This window comes from Rattus norvegicus, chromosome 16 (genome assembly GCF_036323735.1).
Source record: "Rattus norvegicus strain BN/NHsdMcwi chromosome 16, GRCr8, whole genome shotgun sequence".
NCBI lineage: Eukaryota > Metazoa > Chordata > Mammalia > Rodentia > Muridae > Rattus > Rattus norvegicus.
Genome location: NC_086034.1, coordinates 77,741,205 through 77,764,711, shown reverse-complemented (window position 1 = coordinate 77,764,711; position 23,507 = coordinate 77,741,205). Strand labels below are relative to the sequence as shown.

General features: G+C 49.5%; 1 protein-coding gene across 4 annotated transcripts in view; it reads left to right on the top strand.

Annotated features, from left to right (window-relative positions):
* The window catches only part of Mcph1 (microcephalin 1), a 202,523-nt gene that overhangs the window by 162,062 nt on the left and 16,954 nt on the right, over positions 1 to 23,507 (top strand). For all 4 annotated transcript variants that reach the window (XM_006253383.5, NM_001427088.1, XM_063275460.1 and 1 more), the window contains exon 13: positions 22,672 to 22,909. In XM_006253383.5, the coding sequence (XP_006253445.1) occupies positions 22,672 to 22,909 (238 nt within the window). The remainder of the gene's footprint in view (positions 1 to 22,671; positions 22,910 to 23,507) is intronic.

Sequence of the window (23,507 nt, the reverse complement as noted above, 5' to 3'; positions counted from 1 at the left end):
CCGTGAACACACACACACACACACACACACACACACACACACACACACACACACACACACACACACATCACACACATGATGTGTAACTGTCCCCGCATCAATGTACATTGAGTTAGGTAGCCTCTTTCCAGAATTATCTCATCCCTTTCCAGTCAGCATTATCTCAGTATTTCAATGAAGTGATGACCCCCACATACACCATAAATGCAACCATGAGGAATGGACAGAAGAGTCCACTGCAAGAACCCCAGGCAGGACCCTCAGTGGGACCCTTCCCAAGACAAAGCATTCCTAAGGTCCACTTGATGCATCGGGCTGGGGAAGGGCTGGCTGTAGTGTGACTCCTGAAGAGACAGCTGTGGAGGAGACCCAGTACAGGACAGAGGCGTTTCAGTGTCGTGGGCTCAGGGAGTGTTGACCGGCTCCTGCAGCCCTCACCTTCACCCTGTACCTCCACCCCTACCCCTGACTCTTGCCAGGAAAATGGCTGATAGCTGGAAGGTGAATGAGCTCTCCCTTGAAGGAAGAAGCCTCTGGAAGACCACTGCTCTTTTCCCCCGTGAAGCCTCACCTCTCCTGCTCTGTTCAGCAGCAGACACGTGGGCTTGTCAGTGAATGTGCATCCATGGTGACCTCAGAACAGCAGCATGGGCCACGTGCTCATGTATCAGCCCCTATAATCCATCATCTGAGAAGCATGTGAGAGTCTGACGTTACCGCGGGTGCCCTTCTGCTCTGTAAGCTAAGAAGTGACCAGAACTTGGGGGATGTGGTCAGGCTCCTTACAGACAGTTATAGCTGTGCTTATCCATCAAATGCGATTTAGATTGCGACTTTGCAAAACACTGTGTGTTATACAAACTCTGCCTGGGGAGGTGTGAACAGAAACCTATTCATCCCCCAGATAAGCCACCAATCAGACCTAAGTGATGAGAGGATACCACTCTCGTCCAGCTGGGAGGACCAATATAGTGACTGGCCTTGCTTAAAAGGAGTGTGGGTAACCCTAAGACAGCCACATCCCCAGAAGGTCTCACCCTAGCGTAGATGACTTGTAGCTCCATGGCTGCACGTATGGCGCTCCCATAGCCTCTCTGAGCCGAAGACCAGGAGACCATGTGCAGCTGGGGCAGAGTTAAACAGGCTGGGGAACAGGCACTAGAGAGACCAGGTGAACTCCGGGTGCAGGTCTAATGCCCCTTCCCACTGTGTCCTTCATTTCCGTAATGTCAGCGCTGGAATCTTGAGGGTCTCTTGTGAGCGGGCACAGTTGCTCTGATTAAAATGGCTCTTATGCTTGGAGGACATCATCCCACAAGACGGTATAACTTTTTATAGCTGAAAAGCAAAATGCACAATTGCCCCTGCTTAACTGGGAACAGAGAGAACAGGGTACAGTATTGCTGGCTTCTGGCTACTTAAGCTATGTACTTTACAACCACCCCCACCTCCGTCTCCCCGTCCTATTTAGATGGTATTTCTCAAAGTAAATACAATCGAGGCTTTTAAAGGTCTTCATAAAAGCGAAAATGTAAAGAGGTCCTGGGAAGTGAGGCCGTCCTTTCAACTCGACTTCAACCCGCTTCCGCAGCCTTATAAATAGGAAGGCCTTTTCCTCGTTTCAATATCTTAAAAAGAAACCTTGATGTTACGTGTTGACCTAAGAGGAATGCCTTCCTCCTAGGGCGGACGGAAGGATATTCTTTAGGAATGCGAAGCTTGTGACAGGAATTATCGATACCTTTGGAATTTTTTCCCAAGTGACTCAGGCTTCTTCAAACCATTACCTAGGAATTAGTCAGGGACTGCGTGTCGCCGTCCCCAACTGTTTTAAAGCAGAGCTGGGCACAGCCAGAGAGAGAAAGGCAAGGACATGCTCTAGCGCATTACTCTTCCCGAGCTGGTGACGCTTGTTTTCCTGCACACTTTAATTAGAATGTTTCTACATTTGCCAAAGAAAATGTTGGAATGGAGACAAAACCGTGAAATTATAGGAACAGGGCTTGATGTAATAGCTTATTTGTGAAGGAAGCACAACTTGTTTGGTATTTTATTGAAGCAGGAAGTCCAGAGCCTCAGAACACACAAGCACAACAAATTCTCAGGTGCCGCTTGACTCATCTGTCGTCGGCAGCGGGCGGGCACTGGTGGCTTCCCCGGGTTTACTTTTTATCTTCCATCTGTTTTCTCTTTTCAGAGTCCTGGGGGTCAGGTGGAGTAGGAAATTACACAGAGCTCCAGTCACAGACTGTGCACCTTTTTAAAGATAAGCTCTGGCGACTGAACAGAGGGTGTCAGGCAGCCTCCCCAACCATATTCATGCATCCCTGTACTCATCTGCATACAAAATAAGGAAACATGAAATAAACCGAGGATTTGCCTGAAATACTGTCACTCTGGGGAATCGTATGGAGACTCGTCAAGATGAGAAGCACTGCGGTCCGTTTCCCTGTGTTCTATTAGCTTCTGGTCGTGGGAACTGAATGTCAGACCCACAGCACTAGAAAGTTTGGGAAATGTCTGGGGCTGACGTTGTTTTGTTTTGTATACAGAAATCGTTGGGGGTTTTTTGTCTTTGTTTTTTGTTTCTTTCTGAAAGTTCGGATCTAGATGGTGCTTTAAGATTTGTGCAATTCTATAGCCACCCTGGCACCACACGGTGTATTAAACACCACCGGTGAGTTGCCTGTCAAGTGACTGCTCCTGGTAGCATTGAGTGAAGCGCTGGGATGGGATCCACTGGAGAGTGAAGTGGGGGCAGGGGAGGCAGGACCCAGGCCCTCACTAGATTGCTGTGTATCCTGCAGAACATGCGGCTGGTGAGCAGTTCACGGTTGGTAAACAAGCCTGTGTAGAGACAGGTGACAAGGCAGAGAGTAAAGACAGGCGCCCTCCGGAAGGAGCAAGTGCAGAGCCCACAGATACAGGGCTAAGGGCCAGAGCCAGCGGGGCCTTTGTTCCTGTTACTACTTGATAGATTGCTTTTCTGCAGGTGAAATGAGCCAGTTCTAGGCAAATTAAATTATATTAAAGGCAGGTTCATTGGGACACTGCTCTTGGATGGGTGAGTTCACTGGCCCTCAAGGTCTAAGGCCAGGGTAGTGGCCATGGAGAAATGGAGGGGGTGGGGCATACACACAAATGGAGGGAGAGAAGTAGAGAACAGAGAGGCACCAAATGTCCTATATCGACATAAGATAGTACATAGAGCCTCTCAGGAAAGGGCAGCCCCAGCCCCTGGGCAGGAAAGTTAAGGGTTGGGGACAGAGTATGCCAGGTAGGGACTGAGGGATGCTGGAAATCCTGGAGGCCAGGTCTGCTTTGGTATGTAAAAAAAGCACCAGGGTCCTAAACCTAACATTGCTCGTCCTGGATATTGCATTATATGTGAGGATCGCTGACCTGCAGCTTTTTCCATGCCTGTCTCTCTGCTTTTATTGGTCTTCTAAGCATCTTAGGAAACAGACACCATCAAACTCCATACTGCTGTTAAATTTCCTCTTGTTGGCAGGTTCAAGGTCATGCCAGAGGGTAGCACGCAGCACTTTTCAGAACCCACTCTCAATCCCTGCCAATTAGACCTCTTCTTCCCTTTTTCCTTTCTGCCCACATGAGGGCCAGCCTGCCCTTTCACACACCACAGTTCCTTAGTCCGTCATGAACTTTGCCCTGCCTACCCCACTCTGCATGCATGTGCCTATCATACACATGCACATATCATATACATGTACATATCATACACATGTACATATGCCCATCATACACTCAGAACGTGCATCCCTGCTGCACTGAGATCCGCTGGAGAGAAACCACTTACACCATTTGGGGCCAAAATTTGAAGCAAGCTTTAGTAAATATTAAATACTGACCAAGAGATGGATGTTAGTCAGGACCACTCCCTGGAATTTCCCAGCTGGGAAATTTATAAACCTCTGAGGGGGTTATAAAGACAAACCCATAAGCTAGTGTACTTTCCTATGAGGCTTTTGTTAGAGTCCAGGAACTACAAGTCCAAGCATCCCAGGAGGGTTCATGGTCACTGGGCAGGTGGGGCTCACAGGTTAGTATTCTATTACCTCACTTGTGTGTGTTTGTTCTAGATCGATCTCTCTCTCTCTCTCTCTCTCTCTCTCTCTCTCTCTCTCTCGCCCCCCCCCCCAAACTATCCATGGGGCAGGCTTCTCTCCCCATACAGAAGGATTCAGAAGGATTTGAGGAGTTCACAGAAATGTTGTATGTTGCCATTATATATATATATATATATATATATATATATGAAGATAACTGTCCTGATCCCCACTGGATGTCTCTGTAAGCCTCCTGGTAGGTTGTGGGCTCCTACTAGCAGAGTGTGTGTGTGTGTGTGTGTGTGTGTGTGTGTGTGTGTGTGTGTGTGTGTTCTCCTCTCCTTTTAAATCCCTTACATCATAGGTTGAGCACATTCTGAAACTGAGTTAAATTTGAGTCTGACAGGAGGTAACAAGATTCCAAATACTATGTGGTAATTTATGATGACCAGAGTTCTTGCACAGAGTGACCAAAAACAGTTCTCACTTGGGGAACAGGGGGATCCAGAGGTCCTTGTGCTTTATGTATAGGAATTTAGGACAGCCACCTTCAGTGAGGCCTTCCATGGCAGCTAAGTGCTGACAGATAGACCTAATGGGGTGGTCCCCCAAGCAGAGGTGCCCTGAGGTGCTGAGCCGCAGCAGTGGCCATGGAAACAGAAGGGAGCTGGGTCTGGCGCTAGGGAAGTCCAGAGACCTGGAGGGATGGCGCCAGCTCTGCCCTCCACTCCTGCGGCAAAGTGGAAGGCTCCTGCTTTGCAGGTCATTTCCTCCCCCTAATGTGCAGTGAATTCCTTCCTGGTCAGCCTTTGCTGTTGGCTGGCTTGGTCTGCCGCTTTCCTGCTTTCCTCGTTGTTTACAACCTCCAGGTGTTTGTAGGCAGATCTTATCTCCTTCTCTCTTAGTCACCTCTTGGCCCAACTCTGTGGATTTTATTCTTTTAAACTCTGCTCCTGGCATGACCTTTCCACACGCTCTGAGGCGTGTTTGTTTGTGTTTTCAGATGTTATTCGACTGGGACTATTTTAAGAGATGCAATAAACTAAATAAGGCCTGGCCTAGATAAGAATGAACTGTGAAAGAGAGAGAGAGAACTGAAATGTGTTTTTATGATGTGTGCATATTTATATCTATAAACACATGTGGTTATGTGTGTTGTGTTTCTTTATGCAAGCATATGAATATATCTGCATGTACACTGTGTGTGTGTGTGTGTGTGTGTGTGTGTGTGTGTGTGTGTGCGCGCGCGCGTGCCGGTCTGCTGTGAGTACAGTCTACCACTCCTGAGCTACACCCCACTTACACCCCTGAGCATCTCTGCAGCCTAAATCCAATTTATGGCTGCACCATAGAACGTGTCTGTCCCCTTCTGTAAGGCTGTGGGACGGATAGAAGTGGCTCATAAGTGTATGGTGTTCCAATGGGCCAGCTCGGTTTTGTCTTGGATTCCCTCATCACCAGCAGCTTCAGGGGTTGAGGTGGAGAGGCAAGGAAAAGGGACATGAATGCAGTCTCCAGGATGGAACGACCTGTTTTACTCGAGTGCTGTTACTTCCTTTGGTAGGAATCATCACACACTGACTCCTTTAATTGGTGCCTTTTAAGGCCTGTGTATAGCCTCAGTTAAGCTAATTCTAACAGTTAGGCACACAGAAACAGACATGTTACTTCAGAGTAATATTTCTGTTCTTCACCAGAACAGTGCTTGTAGCCAGTCCAGTCCCTCAATAACTGTGACCTTGACCAGAAACCCCAAAATTGGGCTTCTTAATTTTGCTGTTCCCCTCATAGAAGGTACAGAGTGTCACTGGACCCTCACCTGATTTCTGCCACTCCCTTCTGCACCTCTAGGTGCAGGGAAATGCCCTCCCAAGTGGTGCTGATCCTCTTCCTTATTGCCTCCAAAGAGCCCTGGCCCTGACTCAGGTGTGCTGCACGACCATCCTGGCCAGAGGCAGAAACTGGGTCGTTCGGGCTGACTCCAGAGCTCTCTCTGTTTAGGTTAAAATATAACCGAATATGATGTGACTGTTTGACTGCTCCACTGTGCACTAGTAACACAGTCAAAGGTTTAGAGTTGTCAAGAAGCTTTTGAAATTAGCTGGGAACAAGCAAGTCATTGGGTAGACAGAATCAAGAGAAGTGGCCATGAAGGAGATGCCAAACCCAGCTATTTAAAGAGAATGAAAGTCAGAAAACCACCCAGTGGCCTTTTCACTTCACAGCTGGAGTGCTAGGGACTGGAAGAATGGGGTCACACCGACAGTGCCAGTGCCGTGTGAATGCCTCTCCTTGTCACCCTGATGTCACTGTGTCTGTGTTCCTGCTTCCATGGCTGCTAGCCACTGGAGATGCAGAGAGGGCCAGACTCCCCTCACACCCCTGCCCTGGGTAGGTCTCAAATGTCCAAGCAGTGTTTCTTCCTTCTTCCAGATGTTGGTGTCCAATTAGGATCTCTCCTCCCCAGGGCTCCCTGGCCACTCAGTTTCTCCACCTCCTCTCATGCCCCAGGCGTTCAGCAGCTGGCAGCAGAGGCAGACTTTCACCCTGAGGGAGCGTTTGGAAAGGCGGCAGATAAATCATGGAAATGAACCACAGAGCAGCCCTGAGCCAGGCAGCAGCATCTCCAGAAAGACAACAGCCTTGCTGTGAATGGCTGGACAGATGCCACAGCGCTCTGCCCGGCCAAGCCTAGATCACAACCCAGGTGACAGTTGTGGCCACTGGCCTGCATCCCAGTTCAAATTTGAAAAAAAATAAAATAAAATCACAGCAGGTCGCTTTTGTATTTTACAGATCTTTAAAAGTGTAGTCACTGAGCATTCCAGAAAGCTGAAGAAGCAGGAATGATCAGGCCATGCCTCTCACTTCTCCCCAAGACAGGTCTCGTGACTACTGTGATACGTGATGTCTTGTGACTACTGTGAGGCGTGTCCTCCACACCTCAGTGGAAGGAACACCCTTTTCTCAGCATGAGAATGAGTGCCCCACCCTGCTTGGGCCCTGGCTCACCATTAGCCCACACCTGCCTTATCCGCACTTCCTCCTGACTGTCCACATGCACTAAAACTAAGCACACAAGTATCCTGATGCAAAAGGAAGAATCTCTCCCATCTCCCAACATGCATCTGCAGTAAGCGACCAGTTCACTTCAGGATACCGAGAGAAATGAGGAGACCAGACTGACCACTTAAAATCAGGTCATGTTTGGTCCCAATAAAGCAGGCAGGAGCCCTGGCTCTTGCAGAGGTCAGAGGACTCATCCCCAATGAGGTTAACCAGTCCCCAAAGCAGGACTCTAACATCAGCAGAGCTGGCTGGCACGCTGGCCATCGTGGCAGGAAGGAGAGCAGCTCATTACATGCGAGGGCTGAGCCGTCAGTCCCAGCCCAGCGCCCACAGGCCAGAGCTCACCTGCTCAGGGCAGCAGGGCTGTCTAGGTACAGAGATAACCCAGAAAGCAGAAGCAGGGAAGGGTGCAGAACCGAATCATTTGCCAGGGTGGCTGATATGCCTGGGCCTGCGGTAGGCTCTGTCTTTGTAGATTTTCCCTCCTAACTGAGGTGCTTAGGCGTGACCCTCAACCAGGGTCACTGTGGTTTTTGAGCTGTAAATAGATCTGTCCAGAGTCAGCCAGCCAGCCGGACTCTTTGGATGCCTCTTTTTTTTTCCTTCTCCCCCCCCACCCCCCCACCACCCCCCGCCACCCCCCCCACCACCCCCGGAGCTGGGGACCAAACCCAGGGCCTTGCTCTTGCTAGGCAAGCGCTCTACCACCGAGCTAAATCCCCAACCCCTGGATGCCTCTTTAGTTATTCTAATCCGGACCTTCTGTGGCTGTAGACTTTGGTAGGGCCTACTGCTGGGGCCTTAGCTCCGTTAATTAAATAAGAGGGGCCAGGGTGCTGGTACCTTGGAAATCCCCTGGTTGACAAACTTCCTCAGCCTCAGCAGCCTACTCAGCTCAGCTGGGGAGCAGTGTCAGATCTCAGCCACCCAATAAACTGACTGCCTTGATAGAGGGGCCTGCAGCAGAATTCTGAGGCAGTTCTAATAGCCACTTAGAATGAGAACCACTCTGCAGAACCCTAAGGACCTGTCGGAGGACAGCCTCATTTAAATGTTTGCTCAGAACTTCCAGGTCCACACACGTGAGGGTAGGGTGTACAAGTACGTGTGTGCACAGGCACATGAAGGCCAAAGGTCACTGTCCATCCAGTGTCATTCCTCAAGAGCCATCCACCTGGTTTCTTTGAGACAAGGTCTCTCTCACTAGGCTAGCTGCCCAGTGAGACTCAGGATCTCCCTGGCTTCTCTCCCTAGCACTGGGCTTACAAGTACAGGCTACCATATTCAACATTTTCATATAGATTCTGAGGGATCAAAACTAAGTCCACATGCTTGGGGGGTGGGGGGCAAATACTTTAACCGAGCCCTCTTCGCAATACCCAGAACCCCTGACTTCCTAATACCCTATGTATGTGTCCTAGGCATTTAATGGATCTACAAAGCTATTACTGTTTACCCGACAAGCATTCATTTATTTCAATGCACAAGGCACACGTACACCACACAGTGTGCTTCTAGAGGTCAGAGGACACGTTGGAGAAGTTGGTTCTCTCTTCGCACCTTGTGGGTCCTGGAGATCAGCTTGGCATCAAATGTCTTTACCCACTGAGCCATCTCAGTGGCCGTACAGACAGTTTTTAAAGGCTCAGAGGAAGATCCTGTAAAGCCAAAGAGTAATTCCCATATGAAGATGCCTAACGTGAGAATTTAAACACAAGGTGATTTAGAGTCCTGCATACACCACAGAATAGTTCACGTCCTTAGTACTGAAATGTATGGAGAAGGAGCCTCAGGTACCCTGGCAGGTCCCTGGCACACCCTTGGAATCACAATGTAGGAGACTGAGGCCAGGGAGGGTGGGGCAAGTACCAGGCCAGGCCATAGTGTGAGACTCTTGAAAAGAAAAGAAAACCCCACCTAACGGGTCAAATCCTGACACACTTCTTGCAGTTGCTGAATACTATGAAGCATGAAATGCAGATTTATGGCTTTTTGAAAGTTATTCGTGGATTCCCCAGACAGCTATGTTCCCATCACTCGTGCAGCCTTTAAAACTCAAATGATGCTTTAAAAACCCAAGTCTGGCACACACCGAGCTCTGACGTTGACTGTCTGAGTAGCATTAGGTGAAAGTCAGGAAGCCGCTTCTGCCTTGGCCAACTCCGTCATCATCTCGGACAACCGCAAGTGTCTCTTGTGCTCGACTCTCAGAAGCACTGTGCCAGCAGCCCCCCCTTCAGCACCTCACTGTGCCTTTTTCTCATAAAGCGGGGGCTCCAGTCAGTGCTATGGGAGAGTAACAGCCCTTTTGTCTCTCTCCACAATACATAGACTTGGTCTACTGGGAGTTTCCTCAGCACAGCAGTGCCACCCACACGCCATCAGGTAGCCCCATACTGACGCAAGCGCCAGGGCCGTTCACTTCCCAACACTCTTCCTCTGTGCTCACCCCAAATTATTTCTTAGTATGCTCTTTGCATTTTTATCCCATCTTATTTCAAGCTAAAAACCAAGGGAGGCTATATAAGCCATTCTCTGGGACTCAGCAGCACGTGCTTGGCCTGAGGACCATCACTGCCAAGGACATCAAGGCTCTCTAAATCATTCACACTGTTGTCACTGGCCCTCACATCCCCCCTCCTTGACATGCCCCCATCTCCCAGTCATCAGCCTGTTAAATGTCCCCGAGTCCAGTCTACTTAACCAGATACAGATGTTCAGGGTTGTGTTGCTACCGCATTAGGAGCAAACTCCCCTCCCATCCTCCTTGGAGCTCAGATTTCAGAACGCAGCCTAAGCTGCTGCCTTGCGTGGTATCTGGAGTCTGCGTTGTTATCAGCGTATGCCTTGGGAGCTCTTTATGGATCAACATCTGAATGTTGCTTATATGCACACACATCCACTTCTGAATCATCTAGGCACCATAATCTTCCTTGAGAGCAGTCTTGATATCAACCAGTATCTTATTACTCTTTCCTCATTCACAGCACTGAATCAAGTTGGTCCATGACTTGCCACACATTCTCAAAGGATTCAACTGTGTTAGACAGACATCAGATGGCAAGGCTAGCAGGATTAAAGATGGTCTCCACCACAACTCCGGGAGGGCATCACCTGCATCTTGGCATATACAGAGTGAAGCAGTCTCACAGCAAAGGCACCACATGACTTATCCATGTGTTGAAGTCCCAGATCAATAAGGTCACACTTAAAGTCCAATGTGGAAGTGAAATGGAGTTAGACCCGTTGGAAGATTTCAGTTTTGGATATAGAGTAAAGGACTCAAATATCTCAAACACTGTCAGAAAGCTGATGGCCAGAAAGACTACCATGCTTTCAGGCCAGATGACGCTAATGGCTCCCGGTAGAGCAACCATCTTTAAGGCACTATGCTATGTAGCCAAGGCTGGGTTCGACTTACACAGCAGACAGACCCCATTAGCAATATGCCACCTTGGTCAGGATGCCTTAGACTTCAGTCCTTTTTATCTCCACAAGTTTATAACAGTTGGGCATTTTGCTAAACCTAGAATGGTTTAACAAGTACGCAAAGGGCAAATACCACGTGAATGTAAACGAGTAGAAGACTGTGATGATAAGACCACTGGCGTTTCTCCAGTGTCTACAATTCCAGTTTTCCATCCATCACTTTTGCTGAGCAGATGGCCTGAGAGCAAAAATAGGGAGTCAGGAGAGCTGAGCGCTCACTAAGGCCACACAGTGACAGCTGAGGTTTAAGCCTGTGAGCCCAGGCCTACCCTCTTGTCACTCAGCTTCTGAGGACAAGAGAGATGCTGAAGAGATAACAATGGGCTCTTAAGGATTTCTCTGTGGGGGCTCCAGGGTGGCCACAGGAAAGAAGATCAGATAAGAAGACAAATTCAGGGGTTGGGGATTTAGCTCCCTGGTAGAGCGCTTGCCTAGCAAGCGCAAGGCCCTGGGATCGGTCCCCAACTCTGAAAAACAAAACAAAACAAAACAAAAAAAAAAGAAGACAAATTCAAAGAGAACATGTCATATATTGGCGACACATACTTCAGGCACCTTCAGATGTGTCCAACAGAAGCCAAAGATCTGTACTATAGAACTAAATGAGCAGCAGCGTGTGCCAGCCTCATAAATCGGCCTTCCATGGAAATGGGCTGGAGTGGGGCAGGAAGTACCAGCATTTTCTTTCCTCTGTGCCACATGCTGGGTGCAGCCTCTAGGGTGCCGAGAACCACTCTGTCAGGTTCCTGATCCCTGTGGGGGAAGAGGCTTTCATTCACTACATGACTCAGTGCCCCTCACATCCCTAGGCCTGGAAATGCCTAGCAGCAGACTGTTTTCATCCCTTGGAGTAGAGCATTCTGTTCCAAATGTGGCAAGCTTTGAAAAATGGCTTTCTTTGTCACTTGGACTACTTTTAAACTGGTGTGGTAGTGTTTACTTGCTAAGTAATTTATGGCAGACATTAAATAAGTATTTTATAGCTCAGAACCTAGTGAGAAAACGTTGAGTCCAGGGCTCTGTGCCCTCTGTTGTGAACCCCAGAACCTTGGTGACACTCAGGAACCTTTATTCTTGAGGCATTGCTTCCCTGGCTTTCCCACTGTGCCCTTAGCAGCAGGACACCCTTTAGAACCTTCCCTCCTCCTCCTCTCTCCCACCTTCTCACTCCCACAGTCAATCCAGTCATCTGGCTCCTGGCAGCTGAAACGGAAGAGCCGGCCTGGCTCATGGCTGTCTCCCGAGAAGTCCTTTCACTAGTGAGAAACCACAACGTCATCACAGTACACCTCCAGTGATTCACTATCACCCTGCTTTGCTGTTGCCCTTGGGCTTTCCCAGACAGGACAAAACTGGTGCGAGTTTGTGTGACTGTTGCGGGTAGAGGGGAGTACTGGCCCATTTACCCCAACTAAGACTATAGGACATGGACTTTATTTTATTTTTTCTACCTTTGTAGTTCTTTCAAAAAATGCCTGTGAACAATGTTTCAAATTAAGGACTTAAAATTTGTTTTAAGCGCCAGGTTAGAAATGATGATGTCTTCTGGTCACTGTTGTTGCCTATGCACAGATGAACCAGAGCCCTGCTGCCCAGCTGTGAACTGCCCCCAGAGGATACCCTTCCGGGTCGGAACAACCCTTTCACAGAGTCACCTAAGACCATCAGCAAGCACAGATGTTTACATGGTGATTTATAACAGTAGCAAAATTACAGTTATAAAGTAGTAACAAAAATAACTTCACAGTCAGGGGCTTACCACAACATGAGAAACTGTATCAGAGGGTCCCTGGAAGGTTAGGAAGGTTGAGAACAACTGATCTAAACTCACAGGCTCCTGCCTTCTGCTGTCCGTGCATATAGCACAACAGCACTGACTGTGGGGTCCCCATTCAAAGCAGCCCTCACTGTGGATACTAGCTGGGCACCCTGACACTCAATCCAGTTCTGCCACTGTCATCCTGGAGTTACAGACAGGCTGGCTTCCTCCCTCCCCACCCCCACCCTCCTACCTTCCACCCCCCACCCCACCCCCACCCCGTGACTTCTGACCCAGCAGCTGTAAGCCAGGGCATCCTAAATCCTCTCCTAGGATTCGATAACCTGCTCAGACAGCTGAGAAATCAGTGTAACACTGAATTACATGTCAGTTTATTACAAATGCTATTAGAGATATAACTGAAGAGCCTAAAGAGGAGATGCCAGGGGCAAGGCCTAGGACAGAAAGCGCAGGGCATGCATGACAGTCCTGTGCCCTCACTGCCATGTCCACCCACCTGGAACTCTATAAATCCACAGATTACATGGGTTTAAGATCACCATGGAAACACAGGTCTGAGCATGTCTACAAGGGGACTGCTAGATTAAGTTAAGTGGGGTGGGAAAACCCACCCTAAATGTGGGCAAGCTCCATCCCCTGGGCTAGGGCCCGGGATTGAATGCGAAGGACCTCAACCTGGGGCCCTGCTTTATGTTCCCTGCTCCCAGACTGCACTCAGTGTGAGCAGTCTGAACAGGCTCCTGCCCCTACGACCTCGCCTTTCCCTCTGTGAAGGAGAAACCAGAACAGACGCCTTCATCCTTAAGTGGCTTTCATGGATATTTGTCACAATGCTGAGAAAAGTCGCTAATACATCTAAGCTCCCCTTCCCCCCACAGCTGTCCCCCAGCAGGCAGCCTGATTAGGCAAGCTGCCTCCTCTGCCTCTGGCTGGAGACAGCTCAGCTCCCTGTCCTCCTCTCCTCACTGTTCATGTTCTCCACGATCATCTCCTCCCTTCCCCATGCAAACCCTCGCCCTTCCCTGCCCATCCATCACCACAGTTCACCCTTCAATGCCTCACTTCATCTGCCACAGCCGTCCCTCCTCAGACCTGCACCGAGGCAGCCGCTAAAGTGGAATGCTTTGCTCCCAAGCTGAAGTTGGAGCTTTCTTGAAATCAGATCCCAGGTTTCCCACATACCAGACCCCACAGTCACCCAAGAAGTCCATCAGCTGTGCAAATGTAGCTGAGCGCCTACAGCGTGCCAGGTGCTGCTGGGCGTGCCGTGTCCACCGTGGAGCAGTGTAGCCATTTCTTGCCTTTGGTTCCAGCAGGAGAAACAAGAAACAACCCAAAAAATAAACGATCTGTCTCATTAGAAGGTGCTGGAAACTTTGACAGAAGGAAAAACAGACCAGGTTAAGGGAGAGCATGCTGGGAGCCCAAGGGTGCCCTGGGGGCCTTAGAGGGCAGGCCTTGCAGACAGTGAGAGAGTTGAGTGAATAGCACAGTCATCTAGGTGGGAAAGGGGGACATCTGAAGCAGGGGGGAGGGGGTACAGGGCAGGAGCATGAGACTGACCTGGGATGGGCATGAGGCTGACCTGGGATGGGCATGAGGCTGACCTGGGATGGGCATGAGGCTGACCTGGGATGGGCATGAAGCTGACCTGGGATGGGTATGGCTGCCTGAGAGTCATGGACAATGAGTGCAGGTCCCTAGAGGTGAGAGCCTGACTACTGCCCACTGTGGGGGCTTCAGCTTTCACTCTGGTGAAACGACACACCACCATTCTGAACAGAACAGCTTAGGATTCTGAAATCCCTACTGTAGCAAGAAGAGCTGCAGGGAGGGGAGTAGCAGCAAAAAGATGCGGTGGCATTAGTACAGGCTGGGCGGGCACTAGAGTTGTGCTGGGCCTCCTTGCACAGCACCGACAAAGGGCCTAAGCAGTGTTTTGACGACAGTGAAGCCAGTCAGACCCTGGACAGGTGACACAGGACATAAGAAAGGAAGTGAGCCAGCAGTAAGTCTGACTGTAGGGTTTGGGTCAGCATCAGGAGGTGTGGGGTTCCCCTTAACTAAGGTGGAAGGCTGCAGAGCCAGCAGATTCTGGGGAGCAAGAGGACAAGTTGTGGTCAGGACAGAAGTGTATCAGATACCCCCACACAGGGGACATAGAGCAGAAGGTTGGGTGAGCCTGTACTGGAAGCAGAGCCTGGGCGTCAGCGGCGTACAAAGGCTCCTTGAGGCTGGTTGGTTTGGGCTGCTAAGGGAGAGCAGAACAGAGCGTCATGGATGGCGGGTACCGTGGGTCAGCATTAAGAGGTTAGGACATAGATCCAGCGACTAGCAGCAGAGGACGTATAGGTAGGACGAGGGAAATTGCTCTGAGGATGTGGAAACCACAGTCTGTGCCGTGTGTGGTGAGGACTGTGTGGCTTGTCGTCTGCAGCGCTGTGAAGGTCCCTGACTGGCAGGTGATGGCATGGATGTGGTGAGATCAAAGGTGAGGAGGAGGTGTGGGGACAGACAGATGCAGAGACAGAGAGGAGTTGAACAGGAAGTGGCAGGTGAATGGAGGGATGTGGTTTTATTATATTAATGCGGATGGGGGAACAGACAGGGCAGCTCTCGGGCAGGCAAGCGAGACTCGGCCTTGCTCAGTGGGGACCACTAGCCCTGGCTGGGAACAGTCCGCACCAGCCACTGGTAGGAAGGCAGATAGATGAGTAGGGATGCTGAGTCCAAGGACAGCCTGTGGCGTGCCTATCTATCACCCCACTGTCTACGGCAGGGTAGGAAGCAGGGTCGTGGCTGAATGTGGAAAACACCATGAGCACTGGAGGCTGAACTGCACACTGATGTGGTTCGCGGGTTGAAGAGAAGAAAGAGAACTGGACATGAGCTTCCTGCCATCAAGAGCTCTCCAGTGGCCGGCAGCTGAAAGTCACAGAATGCGGTCCAAGGCCAAGTCTGCAGGCAGCTGCATGGCAAGTGCAAAGGGACTTTGGTCTCTACGATTTGCTCAACACCTGTAATTCCTGCCCCCTGGTGTTGAACTTGGGGGAAGGAGGCCTGTACTGGAAACCTTCCACCCCGATGGATGACCCTTCTGTGGTTGCCACACGTGGCTCTTTCTCTGTCTTCCATGCTGACCTCTAGACTTGTACGTATCAAGCAGCTAGCGGGACTAGGCCCACGTACAGTTGCCTGCCCATTCTGCCTTGAATTCTCTCCCATTCCAAACTCAGTACCCTTCACTTCTTCGTTTTTAGTAAAATCACAGCGCTTGTTTCACGTTTGAGGATCAACCTTTCTACCCAGCCTTGTGTATTTTTCCCACAGGACAATTCTCCTAGCTTAGAGAGGTGATAACGAAGCCGAAGCTCTCATGGCCGGTTGGTTGGTTACCTGGTTTTTGTTTTGGGTTTCTTTTGGTTTGGTTTGGTTTGGATTTTGTTTGTTCTTTTCTAAGAGTTTCACCCTATAGGCCCAAGCTGGCCTGGAACTCACTGTATAATGAGGTTGTTGATGGCTCTGTTAACTGCGGTCCTCCTGCTGTGCAGTCACGTTGGCCTGGTGCCTGCTTACGTAGGCTCACCACTTGGTCACTTCTTAATGACTCTAAAAGAATCCTTTTTTCTTATTACCCACACGCGCCCTCCACACATCCACACTCCAGTGATCCTGGACTATGTGTTGGAACGTGCCAAGCTTAGACACCCGTCACCCAAAGTGCCCTGCCTTGCGCTTCCTGCTCTGTCTTTCCCACTGCAGCTCTTCCCAACCCTTCCTAGTCTCGGTCGCCTCTCTTCCTTGAATGAAGCACCTTACTGTACACTTGAAAAACAAAGTGGACTGACTGCCTTCCCGTTCTTGTGACTTCAAAGTATAGCCTGTTACTCTATTACAGGAATGCAGAACGAATTATTGATTAACCAATGGCCATCGTGAGGATGAGGAGCAGACTGTGCTGCGTCGATGGCACCAGCCGCCTCTATGATATGTCAAGGGAGGGAAGTGTCTGTTAGGCAAGGCTCTGCAGAGGAAGAAGGTACACTGTCATTCCAGGAAAAAAAATGAGTCTGTAAGGCTGGACAGGCACAGCCATACCCTTTAAATTAACATGCAGAAAATTGACATTTTTCATATTCAGATCTGTAAGTGTGGCACCAGCCATCCTCCAGGGAACTGAAAAGGCCAGGCTCATTGGTAGAATGCTTGGAGAACACACTTGATGGCCAGTGTGCATCTGAGAGAGTGCGTTAGTACACGTGCAACCCTACCCCAGACTACAGGGATAAATCGAGTCACTAATGAAGTGGACCCCATGTGGGTTCAGAAGGCCTGACCCAAGAGGGAGGCAGCAAGTAACGTGTCACGATTGCACACCCATGGAAATACTCTAGAGACCCACCCCAGTGTACACAGAGCTGACAGCAGCTCCTTACCAGTTAGGGAGGAGTCAAGTGCTCCATGTTCCAGATCTCAGATGAATTGATGCTGCCACCCGATTGCGTTTTCCACACTGCTCAGAATCATCACCATGCAATTGTTATGCTGTGGAAGGCTCGTGTGGGAACTCAGGTGTGGCATTATCTCACCTGACTGGAGATGTGTGTCTGCCTCCTTGCTCCTGGTCAGAAGCAGAGTTGGGAAAGGCCAACTCTGTGACCCGAGCCCTTTGATTCAATACTAGCCTGATTTTCCTGTGGCTAGTAAGTGGTCTCGGGCCTCCTCCTGGGTCTGCAGCCCCTTATACTGTTTGCCACAAGAATTTGGCCACTGCGGATTTGGTTGCCGCAAGTCTGTACCTCCTCTCACATGTGTGGCTCACCGGGAACCTGGATATCCCATCAGTGAGCCACTCAGCAGGTGAGCTCTCACACCAAGTGAAATCCAATGCCCTGGTCATAGTGACTGAACCATGAACTCCTGCCAAATTGTCTCTTGGCCATGGATAAATAGCTGGGATTCCTGAGAGCTAGAAGCCTGTGGCATTCTGTTCCGCTCCAACAGTAGTCTGCCATAACTGACTTCTGGGTAAACAGATTTGAAGGGTCTGTGCTAAACCCTGGTGAATCAGTAGCCTCCCTCATGAGGGTAAATGCAGCCACAGGGACAGGGCTCTCTAAAGCACAGCTGATGTCCAGGCTTTGGCCTCAGCCGGCACCACACTGTCGCTAACCCACCAGCGCATGCACTGCATCTACTTTATGCATGTATGCCCATAAGCACATAGATATACAAGTAAAATATTGCATCACCATCTGCAGAGAACATCAGGAACTCTCCTGAAAACCCAGAGCTCACCCTCAGCACTTTGCCCGTCCTGTTTATTTTAGAGGCTGCTTGAGCCTAGGGTGTCAATGAACTCCATTTAATTGCTGTTTCTTCCAAGTTGTTTTTTCTTTTTTTTTCACAGAGTATCTCTCTGTAACTAAGGCCTTGCCAGACTCCTGAGTGCTGGGATAACAGATGCACTTCAACACACACATCCTTTATCCCTGGCATCCAAGGAGACGGTCAGATTCTGCAAAACTATACTCTGTAACTTGCATGTGCCCTTCTTAGTCATCTGATTTCGGCTCTGGTGGCCTCTGGTAGCCTCTGAGACACTTTGGGGTTCCACTCTGCTGGCCATTCAAACGCTGTCTGTTGACATGAGATGAAATTGTGTAGAAGAGGACACCTTCTCTCCCATCAAGAAAGTTGAGTCCATGCCAATATTCCTAATCCATACTTGTCTCCAGTCCCCCTTCCGCAGATTTCAGCGTGACACAGTCGTTCTGACTTGGTGTACAGGCTAGGGCTTTCTTTTTTGTTCTTTTTTATCTTTGCCCTTTTGGTCCTTCATGTGTGTGTTCATATGAGTGGGAGAGCACTGTGGGAGTGCATGTGGAGGTCAGAGGGTGACACCGTTGTCTTCTTCACTCATTTCCAAGTTCACCAAGGCTGGATCTGTTTCTGAACCGGAAGCTCAGTACTCAACTCTTCCCAAGGATCCTCCCATCCCACCCCACCTCTGCACTTGCTGGGGTTACAGGTTCTTCACCGTCCCAAAAGGGTTTCTACATGAGCGATGGAGATCTAAGCTCAGTTCCTCATAATTGCACAACAGACCATCTGTCCACTGAGTGGTCTCCTCGGAAAGAGTTAGTTGAGTAATCTCTGGGGCTCTAGGTGAGGTGTCAACACAAATAGCATCACAGTGACCACCCAGCCATCTGCTCGTCGATTCACCCCTTGTCCCTACTGCCCCCCATCATCCCCAGATACCCTCAAGCATGCCCAGCATCGTGTGTGTGTGTGTGAGTGTGTGTGTGTGTGTGTGTGTGTGTGTGTGTGTGTGTGTGTGTGTGCACGTGTGTGAAGTTTGCAGTGAAGTTGGAGGTTAAGGAAGTTGCCTTGAATTGTGGCAACAAAGGAGACTAAGGCAGCTTTGAAAATGGGATGTAAGTTCCTCTCCCTCTAAAGGAATAGGGAGGACAGAGGAGCACACAGGGGCGCACTCTGTCAGTAGCTTGGTTTCCCTTTTGTGCAGTGTAGAGCCTTAATGTTCTCAAATAACTTTAAAAAGGCACAGTTGAGGTAATGGTGCTTTGCTGAAAGAAAGATGCACAAGCCAGGGTCAGGGTCCAAGGTTGTATCGATGACCTGCAGTCACCTGGACCACATGCACTCAGAGTTATGGGTGCCTCTAAGGGTGGGGTTGCATGGGTCCCTTTCCTTTCAGGCGATTTCGCAGTTTGCTGAAAAAAGTCCGAGAGGCTAGGAAGACTAGTAAGAGCCCCGAGAAGCAGCCTGTTCTGAGCCTCTCTCACAGGAAGGACCTCACCAGAGCTTAGCGGCGAGCACAGTGCCAGTCATCACGGATGGTGTCTGTGGCAATGAGCTCCTCGTACATCCCTGTCCTCGTTTTACTGAGGTTTGGACAGAGGGTCTTAGTCACTCTTCTCATTACTTTAACCAGACACTTGAGAAGAAGTCACTTAAAGGCGGAGTGTTTGCTGTGCCTCACTGTTCAAAGTGATCGCTCCATCACGGTGGGAGAAGACATGGCGGGGGGGATGGGAGGCCTGCTGGTCACTTCCATGGGCACACAGGAAGCAGAGAGTGAGCAGGAAACGATGCCTGCTGTAGCCCCTCAGAGGCTACGCCCAGTGACCCACCTCCTCCAGGAAGGCTCCACTTCCTAAAGGTTCCACAGCCTTCCCATGCTGTGTGATCAGCCTTGGACTGAGAGCCCGAGCAGGACACATCACATTCAAACCACAGCAGGAAGGCAAAGCCATGCAGGCTCGACTGCTTTGACTTCAAACACTACCTCCTCTGCTTTCAGGCTGAATAAACAAACAAAGAGAAGAGTCTCGATCTGTCAACTTTAGTGTTATAGTCTGAAGTCAGGGACCCCGTTTCCCACATTCACCAGCACAAGTGAGCATGGCAAATGCATGTGCTTGATGAGGAAACAATACCTAACCACAGAAATTAGCAACTAAAGCCACACCCTGAGACGGCCAAGGTTGGCCTTTCCCTGAATAAGAACAGGCTGCCTTCTGATTAGAATACTGTAAGACAGTGAACTGGGGTGGGGGTGGGGGGGCAGTGAACTCGAAGGCATTTCTTGTTTGTGTGTTTGTTTGTTTGTTTGAAACAAGGTTGCACATAGCAGAAGCAGGCTTGGACTCACTGTATAGCTGAGGCTGGCCTTGAATTCCAGATCAACCTCCCTCACCTTCAAATTGTCGTGTGTGCCAACAAACCCAGATCACTTGTTCTTGTTGCTGCTACTTTACACACACACACACACACACACACACACACACACACACACACACACAAAGTGTGTATATGCTCATTGTATTAGCATTTTAGAGTGGGTTAATACAAACACAGCAAATCCTTGATAGTGGTTAATTGTGTGACATCATTCAGACAAGTTGGTATCTTAGACACTTACAATCGGTTTTCTAGTATACCGGAAAATGAAGGATGTGTCTCCAATTGGTTAGTCCAGGACTTAGGTTGTTTGAGATTCTAGACTTGCCGTCTTCCAATTCAACCACTTTTATCATGTCCCAGGGACTCAATAACTGCATGTAACCCACAGAGGCATGACCATCTGGCCCAAAGGGCAGTAAGGGAAACTTCCCCCAAATCCCACCTACCCTTATAGGGTAGGAGTGTGCCATCTGCAGAGGAAATGAGGTCACTTGGATTGTCTTGGATCAAGCCCATCTTCCACTGGGCTATAAATGCACTGAGCAGAACACATGAGCTAGCATACCTTTATAACATCCATGGTTCCTGCCTGCCATTTTGGAAGAAAAGGCATTAGTGAATTAATACACAACAATATCTAATGTACAAAAAGTCACTTTTTACTTTGTGTCCATCAGCCGCAGTCATCAATCACTATATATAATCATTATATATTATCATTATATAATAGTTATAGTTATCTATCTCAATGCACCTTGGTCCAGTAGCTCAACACCTTGGTGGACAGTGGTGACCCTGGTTTCATCTCTGCATTTGACTCATGGTATTGATAGAGTAGCTCTCTCCAGCCACTGCTGTTTTCACAGTGATACTAGTTTGCTCCTGACCGTGTTAATAAAAGGACCATTGGTACAGCAGGGGCCTGCTGCCAGTCGCCAGTCAGGGCACACCGCTGCTACCCAGTACTGTACTCAAAGGAAAAGAAGATTCATAACTGAAGTATGTCGAGTGGGCCCCCATGATGGTGAAGCTTCATTTTCATAGCTGGGTCCTTGTTTTACATTAGGGTTAGATGTAGTCGTGCTTACATAATCCCAGCACTCAGGAGATAGACACAGAAGACAGAGAGTTAGAGGCCTGCGGGAATGTGAAGAGAGTTCCAGGCCTCTCTAACTGACACAGCAAGACCTGGCTCTGAAGCAAAGCCCACCACCACTGTAGTGTGCAGAGTGAGGGGGAAACCATCTGGAGGTGTTAACTAAGCAACTACTGTCCACCACTTGCAGGGTCTTTCACCCTCCAAACAGAGGCCCAGCATGGATTCACTCTTCTTAAAAGAGTTCCTTCCCCTTATACTTGACATCAAAGTCCCTAATCTCCCTAAGCTATTGATCCCAGGTATTGGAAAGAGACTGGCTAAAACATTCAGAATACATAACTCCCAACAGCTCCTAGATTATTTCTATTTTTAAAAAATCTTCACCAATCCGTTATTAGTAAAATGTATTTTAAAATGTGCCTCACTGTTGTCCCTTGGAAACCACAACTGTTTGAGACAGCAGGAGAGTTCTGATACATTTGTCTATTTCTCAAATGCTCCCCACTGTCTGACACTTGTTCTCAAAGGCTGCCTAAAACACCCTTCAGACCGTGATCAGAATGACTCCTTCAGACATCTTCTAGGATACCCCTATGAGGGCACGTACACACCTGCTGTCGCTGAGGGACATCCTCCATGGGATCTCTCCTTCTAACCCTTTGCGGTCTCACCTGGTGTCTAGTCTGAAGCAGTCCTAGGATCTGTTAGTCACTTGCGAGAGAGCCCTGGAGGCCCCTGAGTTGAATGATGGCTGGCAAGAGCAGCACCAGTGGTAGCTATTCCCCCTCCTTCGCCAACACGGTCCTCCGAGCTACTTAACCAGTGCTCAGAGATGTAGTCTGTTTATCGGTTGGTTAATCTTTAATACTTTGTTTTAAGATTGTGATAATTCAAAAGTGTGTTGTACTCCTAGACTTTTATCCATATCCACTTTGAAAAATATCTTTCCCATCATCGTCTTCTCGGGTTTGGGGAATGTAAAATTTGTGGAACAATGGATTGTCCTTGTGATTTGAATATAAAGTGGGATCCCAAAGGCCAGTGCTTTGAGCCTCGGTCTCCCGCTGGCCATGCTGTTTGAGAAGTGGTTAGATCGGAAAGGTGGTAACTTCATCATAGAATTAATCTGCATGGGCTCATGGCTGAATGGACTGTTAGGGACTAGCTGGAGGGAACTGGTCACTAGGGTGTGCCTTTCCCCCAGCCCTTGTTCTGCAGTCTCGTTTCCCAGAAATCACTCCTAGAACAGCAACCATGGGCTGACCCTTCTGAAACCATGAGCCAAGAGAAAGCTCTGGCTGTGTCTGCCTCGCTTACACTGTCATACTGACAGAAATCGACCAGCACAGCAACATTACCTTGAGTCTGTATTTTGAAGAGAATTGAGCTTCACTGTTGACCCGATCTTCACACAGAATGAGTTCTGTCCCCACTGACTTCCTTACGTCTACCCACAGATCTGCCGACGTGAACGCCACTTATCTACCCAGCAATACCGAGGAACCCTCTTTGCCAATCAGCCGAAGATGTTCATCGCACCAGCCAGCAGCCCTCCCAGAGCCAAGCTGTGTGAACTAGTGCTCCTGTGTGGGGGCCAAGTCAGCCCAGCCCCTCAGCTGGCCAGCCTCATCATTGGTCCCTACAAGGGCAAGAGGGAAGCAAGGATCCAGTACCTGTCAGAGAAATGGGTCTTAGGTAGGAACAGATGGTGGAATACAAGCAGGGGGGATAGGGGAGGGGCCTGCCAGTCACATGGCTATCAGGAGCTCAAGGAGAATACTGCCTTGGTGCTCTGGTATAAGGGCAGGACTGGCGGGGTGGAGGGGGATGCAGCCCACATGGCCTGGGCCTGAGATTAATAGTTCAGCCTCGGGGCGTCTTCTCTAACAGTCATAGGCACAGTTGCCCCTTACTGCCGGCTGAAGACCAGTTCACAAGGAGAGGATATTGGAGCGGCCTTAACCCCCTGCTCCTGTTTAGGAAATCTGCTCGCTCAGAGCCACCTCAGCCTCAGTGGTGAGCGCAGAATGACCAGGGTAAACTGGCTGGCTTGGGTTCTGCAGGCACCCTGTACCATGTGCCACCCAAGATTTTCAGGGAGGGAAAGATACTAAATTAGACAGCTGGCCATCAGAAGCTGTCCATATGCGTGATGGAGGTGGGCGGGCTCCACCAGTCATTCTACTTGGAGGACCACAGAACACTCCAGAAGGGCCATATAGCCATGAGTCTGCGTTCTCAGGGGTGTGCTGCTGCTACTGCTGCTGCTGCTGCTGCTGCTGCTGCTGCTGCT